The sequence below is a fragment of the Camelus dromedarius genome, chromosome 12 (genome assembly GCF_036321535.1).
Source record: "Camelus dromedarius isolate mCamDro1 chromosome 12, mCamDro1.pat, whole genome shotgun sequence".
Classification (NCBI taxonomy): Eukaryota; Metazoa; Chordata; class Mammalia; order Artiodactyla; family Camelidae; genus Camelus; species Camelus dromedarius.
The window spans coordinates 60324729-60343523 of record NC_087447.1 but is presented as its reverse complement, the minus strand read 5'-3'; the positions used below and the strand labels follow the sequence as shown (position 1 = coordinate 60343523).

At 37.0% G+C, this 18795-nt stretch overlaps 1 protein-coding gene across 1 annotated transcript in view; it reads right to left on the bottom strand.

The window, feature by feature from the left end:
* The window catches only part of TYR (tyrosinase), a 66781-nt gene that overhangs the window by 34071 nt on the left and 13915 nt on the right, over positions 1–18795 (bottom strand). Inside the window, 1 exon segment of the mRNA XM_010979466.3 lies at positions 5129–5276. Coding sequence (XP_010977768.2) covers positions 5129–5276 — 148 coding nt within the window.

Here is an 18795-nt window from a genome sequence, read left to right as displayed (position 1 = left end):
AAGAGATGCTTTAGACTCACGACCAACTTGAAAGGAAGATACAGAGGTTGCTCACTTACTCCCTGCCCCGACACATGCACAGCCTCCCCCGTTATCAAGACCCCCACTAGAGAGGTACACCTGTTACAGCTGATGAATCTACAATGTCCAGCACAGTCACCCAAAGTCCACAGGCTACCTTAGGGCTCACTCTTGATGTTGTACATTCTATGGGTTTGGACAAAAGTATAAAGACATATCCATCATTATAACATCATACAGAGTTTTTTCACTGCCCTAAAAATCCTCAGTGTTCTATATTTTCATTCCTCCTGCCCTCAACACTGACAACCACTGATCATTTTAGAGTTTCCATAGTTTTGCTTTATCCAGAATGTTCCATAGTTGGAAACATACAATGCATAGCCTTTTCAGACTGGTTTCTTTTGCTTGGTAATAATATTTAAGTTTCCTCTATGTCTTTTCATGGCTTGATAGCTCATTTCTTTTTAGCACATAAAAGTATTCCACTGTCTGGAGGTACCACCATTTATTTACCCATTTATCTACTGAAGGACACTTTACTTGCCTCTAGGTTTTGGAAATTATAAATAAAGTTGCTATAAGCATCCATCTGCAGGGTTTTGTGTGAACATAAGTTTTCAGCTCCTTTGGGTAAATACCAAGGAGCATAACTGTTGGACTATATGCTAAGAGTTTGTTTAGCTTCATAAGAAGCCGCCATACTGTTTTCCAAAGTGGTTGTACCATTTTGCATTCTTATCGGAAATGAATGAGAATTCTTGTAGCTCCATGTCTTCACCAGCATTTGGTGTTGTCAGATGTTCCCAATTTTGGCCTTTCTTTTGAGTGTAGAGCAGTATCTCTGTGTTATAATTTGCACTTCCCTGATGACATATGATATGGAACACCTTTGCATATGCTTATTTGCCATTGTATATCTTCCTTGGTAAGTTGTCTGTTAAGACTTTGACCCATTTTTTAATCAGGTCCATTTTCTTATTGTTGACTTTTAAGAGTTCCTTCTACATTTTGGAGAACAGTTCTTTATCAGATGTGTGTTTTACAAATATTTTCTCCCAATCTGTGGTTTGCCTACTCATTCTGTTGACATACAATGGATTCTATAAAGCTTTTAAAAGGAAAGGGATAGATCTGCATGTATTGATGTAGAAACATACCTAATACAGATTATTAAGTAGAGGGAAAAGTACAGAATCACGTGCAAATGCAATTTTGTGTATATAAGACAAATATTTGTTTTTCTGGAAATACAAGAGCAGAATGGTGATATGAGATTTCTCTTATTTTGTTAATTTGTTCCTTTCTCTACTTTTCTAAATTTTCTAAGCCTTTTTTAGATGGTAGAATAATAGGTTTTAGGAAATTCTCCTCAATTTTTTAGTATGTCTATGTTTTTAAAAAATATTTTATATTTAAAAGAAAACACAAACTAAAAATTTTTAATATCATTTTTTTAAAGGGAGTATTTCAAAGAAACCAAGAACATATCAGTTCCCTCAAATCTGATCCTAGTTTCTCAATATTTGCTTATGGGAACTTGTTCTCCAGACTGGTTAAATATTTTAGAATTTCTTCAGTTTACTTTCCTCTGTCTTATGATTTGCCTATTTTGTTCCCTAAGTATGACATCCACTTCCTTACCTTCCTGTCGTGTCTGTAATTTCTTCTCATCTTTAAGAACCAATCTAAGCATAGCCTTCTCTAGAAAGCGTTTAATTTTCAGGACAGAGTTAAGCTCTTCCCTCTGGAGTCATACGCCTCTTCTTTTACAGACAGTGCTACATTGCTACATTTTTCCCCCCGTCTTTTTTTGAAGGATGGTAAGCATTGGGAGGTCAGGCCTTTTTATTCATTTCAATAAATCAAAAGGCATGGTACCCAGCATGGTATCTAGAATATAGTAAGAACTTAATATGTTTGATGAATGAATGAATTTTTAATGAAAATGCTCTATCCTTAATCTAAGAGCAGTCAGAAGGAAAACTCAACTTTGGACATCCAAGGAATCCTCCACCATGGTTAAGAACGTGGCTCTGTAGTAAGACTGCACCGTTCGACTCTCAACCCTGCCCTTTACCAGCTGTGTGACCTTGGTACCATCATGGGACTTCTCCATCTCTCTGTTTAAATCTATAAAGTAGAGATAATACTAGAACATTAGAGACTTGTGGTATGTGGATTAAATGAAATAAACCCTGTAAAGAATTTAGAACAGTGCCTATCGCATAGTAACTCTAAATACATATTATCTTTTAAAATTGTTATATTAGATCCATTCTCTGATATTTCTTTTTTCCTTTTTTTAAAGTTAAAGTTATTAGAGAGAATTTTGATTAGCTTGTGTCTTTATTTGCCCAACAATGGCACGTTCTGGCTGCAGACTGACTGGCCATCGGAATCGCATCACTGTCTCTGCATGTGAGCACTGAGGCTTCCTTCCTTGTTGGACGCCAAGCTTCCATTTTCTTCTTCACTTCATATTTCCAGTTTGTGCTGGGTTTCAATGAGGTAGGAGTTATGCTCCTGTCTTGTAGGCCTGCTGTTCTTCAGGGCTCCATTCATATATCATCCTTTTTATGTAGCTTTCCAAAAATGTCTCCTATCAGTGGGCATGAATTATAATGTACTATGCTTGTTTGCTTGTTTACATTTCCCACTAGACAAAGCTTTCTCAGGCCAGTGATCTTGCCTCATTATTCTGTGTCCTTAGTGCCTAGAACAAGGTCTAATGGTCTAGAAACACACTAAACATCTTAAAACCTGTTTACCGCATTAAATGACTTGTGTTTTACAAGACTTGAAAAAACAATTTTTTTAAGTTAAAATGGCTTCTCTGTAGCTGTGGTAAATGTGACTTGCTAAGGGTTTTTTGAGTCATTTGTTTATTTGATAGAAATTTATATTATACATCTACTAATTACATGTTAGACAAAGCACAGAGAAAAGCAAATATAATCCAAGCCATGGGTCTTGCCACTGAGCAGCTCACTGATTAGCGGTAGAGACAAAACACAAACGAGTGACATAGTAAATAAGAACAATGTAAATGATGTATCCAAAATAAGAAGCAGAGAGAGAATGTGCTGTGAGTTAACGGGTGGGAGCAGCAGTGTGCTGGCCGTTATTTTAACAACCACCTCTCTCAGAAGAAAAGCCTCGATTTGCAGCACTTGCTAGTTCCCTGCTGTAAGTACCGTCTCCAATGCTAGTTTCAAGCTACACCTTGAGGTCACTAAATGCAAAGTTGGGAAAAGATGTATATAATTTGATCTCACTAGCCAATTTGGGCTGGCTCCAACACAGCCTTGGATGGAAGAGATGGTTTTAGATAGGCATGGTCTGGTCACTCCTCATGGAGGAACTAAAAATTGAAACTAGTCTTGACGACACAGAAATTAGGTAAGTCAAGGAAAATATGTTCCTGATTTGGAAAGTGGTAAATCAATGCACAGCAGCAGTAATGGATGCGGAATATTCAGGCAAGTGAACTCAGCACACAGTATGTGCTCAATAAATGTATTTGTGAATAATTGAACAGTTGGAAATAGACCATCTGATTGGAGAAACGAGTCTCTGTAAGAAAAGACTTGAGAGGAAGGCCCAGGTGCCTCGTATTTTGTGGCATCCACAAGTCTCCCTCCTCCCTTCCAACGATGCTTCTTCCTCCACCTCCATCCCCAGCATTTTTATCAGCTTGGCTGCGCAGGCTAAACGAGAAACTACTTTGACATTTGCTTATTATTCTGGAGTCACTTTAATAATCATACAGATATCTAATAGTACAGGATTAACGGAGAATTCTAAGACAGGAGAAAATCTTAATTTTCAAAGGTGGGAGAGTGGCTTCTGAAAGCCGTATATCTTCATAATAGCTTTATCTCTGCTAAAAAAAAAAAAAAAGGCCTCCAAATCACTGAATCAAACTATAGCATCTTCCATAAACATAGATCTAGGTGGACTAGACAAAGAATAACCTTTTTCTCCTACCTGATATATAAATATGAAACTCTGCGGTTTGCCAGGAGTCAGCAAACATTTCTACACAGGGCCAGAAACTAAGTATTTTCTAGTTTGTGGGCCACGTGGTCTCGGTTCAACGTTGCCATTGCAGCGTGAAAGCAGCCAGGGACAGTATGTAAATGAATGATTGTGGCTGTGTTCCAAAAAAAACTTCATTTACGAGTAAGGTGATTTGGCCTGCAAGCCACAGTTTGCGTATTCCTTGCTTGGAGCATTAAGGTATGGAGAAGACAGATTCTTAAAAGTTCAGAGGATCGCACTAAAGATCACAAAACGTCACAAGGACAATATGATATAAAAGTGACTCAGTAAAAAGAGTTCAACTTATCTGTTCTGGTAAGATGTTTCTTCCAGCACCCTTCCCTCCCATCTTTATGTACAGGTATAGGTGGTTACGATGTTACATTGCTATCATAATTTTGGTACTTATGTACTTTCTTAAAAACTCATTTCTAAATAAACCTGACTTGGTATATTACATAATTTTTATAATATTAGAGTTGCCAGGAAGGCAATAAAAATCTGCCTAATAATCTTCCTGGCTAGTGGTCACTTATTATGTGATATTATGTCCATGTTCCTCAGAATATAAGTGAGGTGGAAATGGTGACAGCTTCACCCTTGCATCCATGGATGGACACTTAGGTTGTTTCCATGTCTTAGTCATCCTAAGTAATGCTGCTGGGAACATGAGGGTGTCCTCAAGTTAGTGTTTCTGTTTCCCTTGGATGTACTCCCAGAATTGGAATTGCTGGTTCATATGGCACTTCTATTACAATTTTTGAGGATCTTCCATGTTGTTTTCCACAGTGGCTGTACCAGTTTACAATCTCACAGCAATGCACAAGGATTCCCTTAGAAAAGGGAGAACCACATCCAGGCCAGCATTTAGCACTTATCTTTTTGATGATGGCCATTCTAACAGATAGGAGCTAGCATCTCAGTTTGGTTTTAATTTACATTGCCCTAACGACTGGCAATGTTGAGCATTTTTTACGAACCAGTTGGCTTTTCCTATATCTTCTTGACATCTACTGCATTTAAAACCAATAAACACATAATTTATGAAGAAGTGCCAACCAACCTGTCAACAAATGCATGATGAAGAAGGAAAATGGGATCGTTGGCAGATCCCTGCACCTGGGACATCGTTCCATTCATGAAGATGTGCAAGGCATTGTGCATGCTGCTTTGAGAGGCATCTGCTATCCCAGTAAGTGGACTAGCAAATCCTGTTGGCAAAAAGAAAATCGAAAAAAAAAAATTAGTTTGTCTTCATGATGGAAAATCTAGTGATTTTCTCATTTGGTTTACGACTACAATTGAAAGCCTGACTCAAAGTAGTAAAATCAATCATGAAATTCATTCCGTATTGGGATTCTTCACATTCTAGGTGCCCAGTGAGTATTTAATAAATCTTAGTGGAATTGAATGGTATTTATCTGGTCACAATGGACTGATTAGCCAGCTGGAATAGGCAAGCCAATCTGTGCTTCCATCCCGTTGCTTCTGCCTATTTTTCCTCCTTTAGATCCTGAAAAGTAGTAAGACCCTTTTATAATAACCAGCACAGCCATTCTCAGTTCAGTGTGTAACATCACTTAGAAGTAGATCTTTCCAGCCAGTCATGCATCCCCTTGCTTTCCAGTTCTGGTGATTACTTTAACTCTTGTTTCTGGTTCCAGAGAAAGCATAAAATTTGTGACCTTCGACATTACAATTCATCTGCAACAGTCTGGAGGACATCAGGTAATGTATTTGATTTTGTAAAATATTCATTTCAAAATTAAACAGGCCTCCATTAAATGGCTCCATTAGCTGCTGGGAGTAATAATTATAATTTTCATAACATTAATTGGGCTGAATGCTTTTTGTGACATAAGACCTTCAGCCTTTATAGCAACTCTGTTGATCAGAAATTATCCCCATTGGAAAGAAGAGAAAACTGAGGCTCAAAGAAGTTCTGAGTTTCCCAAGCCTACACAGGTAGTGGAAGAGTTAGGATATTAACCCACAGCATTTAGATTTCAACATCTGAGCTCTTAATAATTTGTCGTCTCTCTCACACACTCCTGGGGAAGAGGCAGAGTAAGATACCATTTCAGAGTCCATTCAGGGAAAGGACAAAACATAAGCAGATCTCAGATTCAGAACCAAAGTGAACAGAGTTAAACTGTAAGTGGGCACAAAATTGAGGAAATATGGTCAAGGACATATTACTAAATTTCAAAATTCAGAAATATCAAGAAAGCAGGAACTATAAGATGATGATGATGATAATGATAATAATAAGCAAGAAACAGTGAGGCAGTAGGACTCTGCAGGAGAAGTCTCATTTCTTCTCACACCGTTAGGATTATTTTGTTGTCAAGCTCTTTGTTTTTAAAGGTGCAGCTCTTGACTTTTGCATTTGAAGCTTTGTGCTCTCCCACCATTGTGGCTCACGGCATTTCTGCCCCCTCACGTATGATTTTTTTCCCCTTCTTTTGATTTTTTTGTACTCATTCTCAGAGATTATACTGAATTTGAGTCTCTCTGGAAACTTAGCCCAAGAACACACACTGCTCTCCCCTTTGAACTCTCCTGTCTATGACAGCTTTTGTGATTATATATACATGGCACTTACTATGTGCAGGATTTTTTCTAAAGGCTTAACATGATGAATTTCATATAACCTTTGGAGTAATTCAACAAATAAGGTACCTTTAAAATCTCCATTGTATAGGCTTGGATAAAGGAGTTTAGAGAGGTTAAGTAACCTGTCTAAGATTAAAAAGCAAATTAGAGAAGTTAAGTTTGGAATACAAGCCTGTTTTATTTCAGAGTTTAAGCTCTTAAATGCAATGGTTCACTGTCTTTTCTATGTAGCAATAAATCACATGTCATGGAGGCAAACGTTCTGTAGATCAATGGTCTTCAAGCTTTTATCTTTGAGTGGCACCAAATGAAAGTTTTAAAACCACGTTTCACATACACTCATATATTTTTAAATAGATTCTAAATTGCTTTAATCATAATTGCAAATCATTTCAGAGGATAAAAGTTCAGGTATAGCTATTGCAAAGAGTATAAATTTTTAAATAAAAATTTAATATCACTTTATAAAAATGTACCCACCTTAATGATTTGATATCAAAATACCTAAACAAACTCTTTGATTATGGTCTAAAATTTTATAGGATTTCCTTTTTTCACTTGATCTCATGTTTTTATTCTATTTTCTCATGGAAATATACCCAAATGTTATGTAAGTTATGCTTGAAATATGTTTTTAAAAATTCTTTAGCCTATCATACTTTCCTTCAGCAAAAATATGTGTAAAAGTTAAAATTACCTTTGAAAAATTTCATGTGACCATTACTGTAATCTTCTGAATTGCTATCAGTGAAAATTTTACTAATACAAAACTTATTAGAATGTCATAAACATATTAAATATCTTACAAGGTACATTATTGTTAAATATAAAATGTAAAATTTCATTGAAAATTTATTTAATAACATTCATGAAAGATTGTTAATTTAAAATTATTTCATGTACCCATGGATGGATATTATGCATTGCTAGAAAGGATAAGGTTCAGCATGAATTCTATCCTACATTTTTAAAGGTAAATCAGAGTCCTAAGAAACTTTATTCTCATAAAAAAACGAGATGGTAATGAAAAGATTTTTTATGGGAATTTTACTTAATTATTTGAACTCCTTTTCAGTTATGTATGCTAAAAATGATGTAACTGATTCAGCATCAGAATAATTTGGTCCATCAGTGACAACTCAATCAAGAATTCTTTGATGAAAACAACCTTACAAATTATGAATTTATTTACAAAGCACCCGACCTTCAAGAAGTTTGCTACCTGGTCATTAAAATCATTTACATTAGCGACACTGGCACCAGTATCTTGAGTTCTCCGCTTGTTTGGTACCTTGTAAGTTTTACCCCACCTGGAAATGCACTGTGATGAGAATGGATTCAGAGGTATGCCTGTCTTCTGAAAATTCAAAGGGAGATTGTAAAAGGGAGGTGGCAAAGGAGAACTTTCAGGAAACTTTTCACTCAGATTTTAGAGAAGTACAGAAGCATACACTGCAGAAAAGTACAGTTGGGAGGAGAATCCGGAGATCAAGTTCTTTAAAAATCTGTGCCACGTACCCTTTTGAGAGTCTTAGTGAAGCTGTAGTTTTGTGTCTGTCCTAGTTTGACGACACTGCTAGAGAGAACAAGATTTGCAGAACTAAGGAACCTGGGTTGAAATTCTGTGTTACTTACTGAAAGCATTACCTTTGTCAAGTTATATTTTGTGAGTACCGGTGTCTTCGTTGGTAAGAGAAGGGATAATTAATTCCATCTCTAGGACTCTGGCAATGATTAATTTTGATCGCAGGTGTGATGCACCTCGTATAGAATCTGGCACAGAATGAATGTTTCCTGAGTAGCAGCTATAACTTCTATAAGTTCATTGCATTTGATAAATGAGTGCCTATGATGAGAGCTGATAATCAAGAATATGGGACATGCCCACTGCTGAAGAGCTTCTTTTGCCACAAATGTCCACCGTCAGGGTTCATCCCAGCACCTCCTCAACCCCATTTCTCTGCAGAAACCTGCCGGCTGCTTGCCCTCATCCAACATGAATGAGATGCTTCGGGGTGATGCTGGGATTGCCATTCTAAGAGTGATTCCAGCAAGGCCAGGTCTCTTTCCTCACTTCTTTCACTAGCTTGCCAGATGTTGCTCCTAGGAAAGTCTCCAGTGTTGTTACAAAGGACGTCTGATTGTAAGAAGCACTTGGCGTTTGTCAGGAAACCTTGTGTTATGTTCTCAGAAATAGCCCAAAGATACAGGTGCAACAAATACCCAACTTCTTTGTGATAGATACCAGATAGTTGATATAGACAGGCTGATTACATTAACAATTTTACATGAACTCTGTGTATCTTGTCTTTAAAAGAGACTGGAAATGCCTCAGAAATAGGGACAAAAACCTTGGCTTTGATTTTCCATAGTTAAAAATAGAGCCTTGCCCAACTTTGTGTTCTTTCAAATACAAAACAGTAGAAAGCGGGTGGGAAGGCATAAAGTTAGGAGTCTGAGATTTGCAAATGTTAACCACTATATATAAAAATGGGTAAAAAAATTTTTTTTTCTGTATAGCACAGGGAACTATATTCAACATCTTATAATAACCTTTAATGAAAAAGAATATGAAAACAAATACATGTATATGTATCCATGACTGGGACAGTACACTGTACATCAGAAATTGATACACTGTAACTGACTATACTCAAAAATAATAAAATAAAACAAAATAGAAGAATAGGAAATATAAAATATTTCTCAGTCCTTCACTTACACCGTCCTATAAAGACTGGGAGTAGAAAAGGTAACACTTCTCTCCATTAACTCTATAAAGGACCTTGAAAGAGCTCTACTCTACTACTTGTTAAGTGACAAAACAAAGAAAATGTCACATACGTGAATAACATTACAATGTGAATAGATTACTTTCTATTTTACTTCTTCGTGCAAGTCCTTTTTTGGCTGGTAGGTTACCTTGAAAAAAATAGAAATGGTCACAGCCACAGCAGTAGTTTCTCTCACTGAGATTTGATTCTCTTTTGGAAAAGCAAGTCAAAGAGGAAATTCTAGGCACAAATAATAATTTATACATCAAACTTATCAAATGCCTCTCGTGTATATCATCTCATTTAAACCCCAGGGCTACTTGTGATATGAATAATATCATTGTCCTCATTTTACAGATGAGAAGACGTAAGTTTACAGAAGTTAAAAAACACCTAAATTCGAGCCAAAAATTGAGACAATCAAGGAACTGAACATGGCTCTATTGATTTCAAACCCATGCTCTTTTCTGTACACTAGAGTTGGGTAGTGCTTACACTGACTTGCTGACACCCCCTTGAAAATCTCTTTCAGTTAAGCAACGAATGAAATGAATTTAGTGACCTGTTCTTTTCATCCACTGAAGATCAGTAAGGAACAGAACGTATTACTGCCTCTCTCCTGTCCAAGGATTCCCCATGGAGGGGAGTCTAATAAGCCAGCAGGGAGCTTGTTAGCAATCACAGATGCCAAGACGGCTCGAAGTTCTTCGTGAAGGGCAGTGACAGTTGCCCGAATTACTCTGTGTTACGCCTTCAAGTCTCCGTGCTACATTCCTATGGGAAATTAATAAACACAGTTCCAGGCTGATGATAACAACAGGAAACGTCAACTTGTCAATCCATGCCTTTTCCTCCTTTGTTTCTTCCCCAATAGCACTCCGGAGAGTTTTCATGTTTGTTTGTTTGTTTTTTAATATTGATGCCTAGCTCCGACCCCTGGAGATTCAGATTTAATTGGTACAGAGTGAGGCTCAGGCACTTGGAGTTTTAAAAACACCCCAGGTGATTCTAAAGTGCAGCCAGGGTTAAAATTCCCTGATTTAGGCAAAATTGTTCTCTATCCTCTAAACTTGAACTCACACTTTAAACACTTTACCTCTGAATATAATATTTCCTTCAACTGAAATGTTCTCTTCCTGTATTCTGACAGTCCAAAAATGCTTCTGCCTTTAAAATTCCACATCATGAACTTCTGCCTTGAAATATTGTCATGTTGATAACTGCTCCAATGTGTACCCTTGAAAATGATGTTTTAAAAAATTGAGCAACTACTGTGTGGCAGGCACTGGGGAGGCATTTTCACACATATCATCTTACTTAATTCGGTATGCTCCTTGCTAGGAAGCTGAGCAGTAGATGTTGCACTTTATCAAGCCTGTTGGAGTTTAAAATGTGAACAAGTACATGGTTAAATCTTCAGAACAGAGTGTGTTTAATTTATTTGATTTAATTTTATTTTAAGAGCATCTCTAACCTATTTTAACAATTCATAGAGTTTCAGAGATTTAATTGGAGAAAAGAAGTCTAAAAGAAGATTAAAAAAAATGTACATCAGCGCATCTAAAGATTGAAGAGAAGGAACTGTTAGGCCCTAGGCCCCCTGGCTATGTTCCCTCTAATTCACTCTCTAATGTACAACTTTATTCTGGAACTATGAAGTGCATAGCCTCACAAGGTTACACACAATGATTTTATGAGGTTGTATTTAATGGCTGAGTACTTCTAAAAAGCTTGTAATTTAAACTACTTGTGGCAGAAATATAATACTGTACATTAAAAATAAAAAGATTTTGGATATAAGCAAGTCCCTCGGTAAAAGGGAAGCATTAATTTCCACTCCAATTTCAAGTTTTCTCAAATAAAATGCTAGCTAGCTCCACAGACAAAGATGTAATTAATTAGCGTTTATGTTTATTAGAAAATAGTTTCGAGAAAATTCCTTCAACTACACGGAGAGCAGAGCAATGAAGCAAATAGAGTGGCAAGAAATTGTTTCTTACCATATAATTATCAGATGACAGTTAAGGTCACAAATGCTCCACAAATTCTGTGGTTTTCAAAAGCGTGGTCCCAGAGCCGGCAGCATCTGTAAATTCGTGAGAAGTGCAAATACTCTAGCCCTACCAAAGAGCTACTGGATCAGAAAGTAAGACGGATGGACCACTGGTGTTAACAGGACTGTGAGGTGGTTCTAATGGATACTAAAGTTTGCATTAGAGAACCACTGCTCTAATTGTCTTCATTGTGGGCACGAAGACAACGATGAATCAGTGGTAATTAGTTGTGCTCATCTCCATACACTCAATAAAAAAGAGCAACAGAATTATCTCATGTTTCATCACTTTAAATTGTTTGTTATTTTAAACATCAGACCAATTTCTCCTCTTGGTGACATCAATGTTTATGTGTGTGTGTGTGTGTGTGTGTGTAAAGAAAATGATGTGTAATCATATTCTTTATATACATGTTATAAATACACAGAATATGCATGACTTACATCATCCAGTGATTTTTTTTCAACATTTCATAGACCTTATCTCCACTTTATAAACACATCTATAAAGCAATCTTACACATTAAGAATAATGGTCCAAAAAAAAAGAAAAAAAAAGGATAATTGTCCATTCTTCATTTAAAATTTGTCTGAAAGTTGTTTTAAGGTGAAATTGTATAATGGCTTTCTGTATTCTAATATTAGATTTGTGCGTTTGGGAAGACTTGGGAGTCACAGCAGAGTCATTTAGTTCACTAAACCACACAGACTGAAACAAGCAAACATCTTTATAGACAAAGTGTTACTCAACCTATATTCTCTTCCCCGCTCTTCATTCACTTATGACTGAACTGACAGTACTTGCTACAGTTGGTATATTGCACTGGGTGGGCTAAAACTTTGACAATATATTAATATTAATGCTAACTATTTTTGAAGCAAAGGTAGGGTCACCAACCAACTTAGTCCCTATTTGCCCCAGACTATTCTGATTTTAGCACTGAAAGTCTTGGGTCCTGGCTAGAACTGAGATAGGAGGGAAGGGGCAGGGCACAGCTATTCAAGAAATGACTGCAATTAACACCATAATGGTGGAAGATTCAACTCCCAGTAGGCCTTGAGGATTGAGATGGCCTGAGGTTTGATTTCTAGTAGACCTTGAGCTTCATCATATGCTCACTGTAACATATTAGCATGATAAGTAACACACCCACAGGCACCACGACAGTGCCAAGGCTAATCACAAAAGGTCGAAAAGTGGGCAATGGCCCAATTCCTGGGAATCCCAGCCCCTCCCCCAGGGCAGCTGGAATAGTCCTCCCACTTGTAGGCGTGTGAAGCTACCAAGCCCATAAAAACTGGCAGCACCACGCTGTGGCAGTCTCTCTCACTCCCTCCTCTTTGGAGACAGCCTGCACTCTGTCTGTAGTGTGTACCTATTTTTTATTTAAATCTGAGCACCCAATCCCCGCACCTCATGGCCTTCCTCTCACCTTCTGAAATAGCCTACATTCTATGGAGTATGTATCTCTCCAAATAAATCTACCTTTTACTCAGTTGTGGCTCCCTCTTGAATTCTTTCCTGCGCGAAGCCAAGGACGCACATTTGGTGGGGCATGCCTTCCCAGGGGCTCAACTGAGACCTGGGACATGGCCGTCCTCATGCCCTACGTCCATTTTTCCTGCGTCAGAACCAGCTTCATAAGCATGCAGCTGAGTGTTCCCCACCCAAACCTGCACATACTTGGTTTAATGCTCTGCTATTGCTACTTAAAATTTTTAATAATTTTTGAACAAAGTGTTCCATGTTTTCAATTTGTGCTGGACCTTGAAAATTATATAGCTCATCCTAGTCCTGGGAAACCCCATAGTGAGGAGCAAACAAGAATGATTAGTCACCCAATTACAGTTCTGTATAACATCCCCTCATTGGCTTGATTTGATAGGGCATTTCTAAAATACACAAGTCAATTGAATCATTTAAATGTGTCCTACAAGCTCATTTACATCTTTGCTTTTTAATTAGACAAGATCATTTAATGATATTTTCATAAGCAAGTCACAGATGCTCTGTATATTGGTAATTTTCCATAATGAATATTATAACATATTTTCATCGCATGTTATAGTTCATGAAACACTTTCTGGCACATTTTCTCATTTTGACATTCCCAGTAGTACACTAGCAAAAGATTAATAACCAGATCTCAGAGGGAAATGGGGGTGGTGATGGAGAGAACGTTGATTTGTAGCATCTGTCAATTTCCATGGTGTAGCTATTCCCATGATTGTTAATTTCAAGGTACCAACTTGATGTCATTGAGTAAAGAGCTGGGAAAAGATACTGTCAGCTCTCACATTAGATATGAGTCAGCATACCTTTGGATGTTCCTCACATAAGGAAGAGAGAGGAAATTTCAGCATGATTATACTACAAATGAAGATACTGGGATTGGGGAAATCTAGATGACATATTAAAGGTCACATGTCTTCTGAGAGGCTAGTGCCAAAACTATAACAATCATCTCACTCAAATCCCATGTTTTTCTCCTTATATCACTCTGCTTTTCTTATCTCTCATATGTATAAATTTGTACATGGGGTTATTGCTATAAATGTACAATGAGAGTGTACATATGCATGAATGAAAAAAACTAACTTCAAATAAAGCATAATTAATAAAGATTCTACTTAAATTAAGGGTAATTATTTTTAAGATGCTTTGATTAAAATCACTTGAAAATATGTTTGAATTCTTCATTTATGTGTTTGCCTTCATCCACCTTCAATTTCAAATAGGGACTTCCCCTATGTGTATAGATCACAAAGCTCATCATCAGAGTTGAATTATAAGTGGAAATATGATTCATACACTTTCTTATTTCTCTTTGTTACTACTTAATTACCACCTGGCAACAAAGATTACTGCTATTTTTATGCTATCAACTCCTCGGTGGTAGACATTAGACTGTTTCATTATATTCTTATAGAACTTAATCCTCATAGTAACTTTGTAAAGAAGACACCATTAGAGCAACTTTCAGGTGGTGAAATGAAAGCTCAAAAGGGTTAGGTAGTTCACCCAAGGTCATTCAACTGGTAAGTGTTGGAGCCAGCATCTGGGCTAATTATCTACGAGATTTCTGCTCTGAATCATTCTGTTACACTCTCATAGTTGGTGTAGAGCTATTAGTTGTACTAAAACATTAAACCACTGAGATGACAATAGATCTTTTCTAGTTGTAGCAGTACCCTTGCTTCCCTTAATTCTTTTCATGAAAAAAGCTAAAAAAAAAAAAACCCGAGGCATCTTACACAGCCCACTTTTCTGTAATATACCACTTTAGGGTAGAGAAGGCCCTATTATGGTGGTTCCCACTCTCCCTCTTCTTTTGGATGAGTACCTCACAAGCTTCCTATCCCAGGGCTTCAGAGACATTCAGTCAGCTGGATCAGTTGGATTCCTTTCGTAAAACACAGCAACAGTTGGAATTCTTTGGCGGTGCCACCGATAGAGAAGGCTAGCTGCCTACCTCCTTAAGTCCAATGTTTGTCTTTGCCAAATTGAATCCCCTTACAGAGCTTCAGAAGTTTGTAGAATACAGATACAATTGCATCTCAAAGGCTGTTTCTGAGAGTCATTCTAAGTCGGAAGTATTATCATTTTGTTACACTTCGGATATTGGCTTAATTTAGGACTAATGCTTTTCTGAAACATTTTTGTCCACTGGAGGTCTCAAATACTGGTCTACTCCATTCTTTAGAATCTGGTTTCTATATGGAGCTAGAAAATTAGACTATGCGTCAACATGAACGGCAGTGACTTTATAATTTAACGAAATTTTTCCATTACAGAGATGGTTGTACATCATTTACAAATATTTGTAAAGATCATGCGGTCTTTAATAATAACACATAAGGCAGGCTCTGTGATTATCCTCACTTTGTAAATGAAGGATTTCAAGTAAAGACAGGTTCACCTGACCAAAAGGCATCTGGTTAGTTAAGTGACAGTATCAGGACTTCAACCCAGGTAATCTGAGTGTTGACCACTACTGTCTGGTTCCTCTAAAACTTCCTCTGTTTATAAGACTTGGGGACATGACCTCCCCCGTTGATGATCTAATTTTGCTACCTATTAGCTATGTGATCTTGTCAAGTTACTTAAATTCTCTGAATCTCAGTTCGTTCATCTAGGAATATAATAACACATATGATACAGGACTTCTGAGAGGAGTAATTAAGATAAAGGGTGTGGAAGGTTTTTAGGAACTGAAAAAGTAGGGCTGTATTGATGTCAGCAGTTGTTATTAACTACCAGGACTCTGGGAATTTGTAAGACGATTTTGTTAGGATATTGGAAAGAATTTATGTTTTCCCCCTTTTTCCTTTTGTACTTTACCTGACCTATTTCAACTCATCCTTGAAGATATCAGATCCTCAGAGTTTCTTTAACAATAAACACTTGATTAGGTCCCTCTATTTAGTAATACTTATAATTCCCTCTTTTTAATCATTTATTTCCTTTGGATTATAGTTATTCATGGTCCAGTTATTAATTAGACTGTAAATTCCAAGCCAGAAGGATCTGCATCATATTCACTAGTTATTCCTAGTATATTGCAAAGTGCCTGCACACAGTAAATGCTTTATAAATGTTTGTTGAATAAATAAATATGAGATATTTATTTCTCTTTCTAAAACATGTAACTTCACTTGCTAGCATAATTTTAAAATCATTTAAGCTAAAATTATTTGGAACATGCCCATCATGTTCCAAGGGTCATGACTGAGTAAAATGGATCATGGCCCTGAAACTGGCTCTTATGTTTTCATTTAGTAGGTGATTCTCTCAATATTCTTCTGATGGAAGGATTAATTATATATAAAGACCTGTGCAGCTTGTATGAAAAATAGTTACGGTGTTGATTAGCGTGGAGGAGATGACAATAGATGGGAGGAGAGAAGAGAGAGGCAATTCTTCATTTGAACAAAGCATATTAATAGAAATAATTGTTCATCCCTAAAACATGAAATATATTTTGGGAGGTGCCATTGGGAAAGAAATATATGGAATGGCTAGGGAAAATGGAATTTCACGGCCTTTTCATACTTGGTGGAAAATGAGATAAGGTAAAAAAGTATTGTAGAAAATGGGGAAAATAAAACAATGGCAAGTGAGAGAAAATAAATTCTTTTCTCAGCCAAGAATTGGGGCTTCAGTATAAGTGAGGCATCCTATCTCAAAACTAAAAGTCCCCAGTGAGTATGGATCCTAGAAGGGGAAAAAAAAGTTGAAAAGCCTCAAACAGAAAGACCCAACATACATCCATTTAATGTGGTCACAACCCATTTTCTCAAACTCCTCTGTGCACAACCAAGCTCATATTTAGTATGGCATGGTGAATGAATCATGGTCAGTGGAATGTGGGCAGAAGGTGGATAGACCACTTCCAGGCTTGACCCATATTTTTCTCCTGTAGGACCCTCCAAACCCTCTCTTCCCTTGTCTCCCAGGAAGATGCAGAAGATGCATCAGAGAGAGGGGGAACAGTAGAGTCACTAAAATGATCATGTGAAAGGCCACTCACCAACCATTAACATCCAAACTAGACCCAGCATGAGTAAGAAATCAACCAGTGTTTATTGGGTTACGCCACTAGATTTGCGGGTTCATTTGTTACAGCTTCTATGTCCTAGACAGTGTGGGCTACTGTAACAAAGTCCCATGGTGTGAGTGGCTTATAAACTACAGAAATTTATTCCTCACTGTTCTGGAGGCTGGACATCTGAAATTAGGGTGCCAGCATGGTCAAGTTCTGGTGAGAGCCCTCCTCCAGGTTGCAAATTACTGATTTCTAGTTGAATCCTCCCAAGGCAGAGAGCAGACACGGGGAGCAAGCTCTGTTGTGACTCTTATAAGGGCACGAATCCTGCTCGTGAGGGCTCCACCCTTATGACCTCATCTAATCCTAATTAAATCCCAAAGGCCCATTTTCTAATATCATCACATGGGTAGGGGGAGGGAGAGGGTTTCAACATATGAATTTGGAAGGAACTCAAAACATTCAGTCCATAACATCCTAGCATGTTACTCTGACACATGTTATAAAAAACTTTTTCAAGTTATAAAATAAATGCTCGTAAGTTTAATAACTAAAAGGTCTGGAATAAAAGAATATTTTGACACTTCATTTACCACTGCAGAATTACTGTTTTATATGAAACTCAGTAGACTGAACACTGTGGTAAAGATATGTGATTTTAATTTCACACATTTCAATGAATACTAGAAAAAGGGACTGTAACAGAGAATGTTACTTTTTTTTTTAACCAATACTAATTTTCTTCTTTTCCTAATAATGATGACAGTAAATGGGGGGGGGGGGGCACATGGCCACTAGCTGGAGGTTGCATTTTGCAGTTTTCCTTTAGAGCTAAGGACGGCAATGTCTGTTTGATCACAGGGATAAAATATAATTACTGAGAGACACTTCTGACCTGTCTTTAAAGAAGAATGGGCACGTACTCCTTTTCCCACTTTGTGTTCTTCCTGCTGATTAGAATGAAGACATTAGAACGAAGATGCAGAGAAGCAAGCTGAGAACTGAGGACCGCAGAACTGCACTAACAGTTCTGGATCATCTAACTGAACTGTTTCATAGATCAAAATAAACATCTACCTTTTTAAAGCCACATTATTTGGGTTTTCTTTCTTACAATATTTTAACAGAAGAACAAATAGACTACTTCAGTAATATCCTATGAAACTAATAGTGCGTGGAATCTTGGAAGGACTGCTTAGAACCACAGTTGCCTTTGGTGTATATACAAGTGGTGCTTCTTATCCTGATTAATTACCATAGCTCAGGATTTATTAAAACTGATCCTTTTTATCAGTACATTCTTTTCTACATATTTAATCACTAAATTTATAAGTCCAAGTTCACAAGCTTTCAAAACTTCTACTGTTAAGTTATCTACTGTGCAGTCACTATCACAAGATTCTTAATGAACTCTAGGATGAAAAAGAAAAATATAGTTTGGGTTAAAATTATTGACAAAAGATGACAAAATGCTAATACTTTGAATACATCCCCCCAAAAATTCTTCACTCATTATAATATAACAGAGGTTTCCTGCAACTAACAAACAGTATCTTATTTAATACACACATGAACATTCAGAGATAAATAGTACAGAAATATTATCTCCACTTTATGGATGAAAAAAATGTGCTGTGTGAAGTTAAATGACTTACATAGGGTCTCATGTCTTTAGTTCAAGTGATCTCTCTTTGAGGACCATAGTGTCCTTATCATGTTTCTAAACATTTTCCAATGAGAT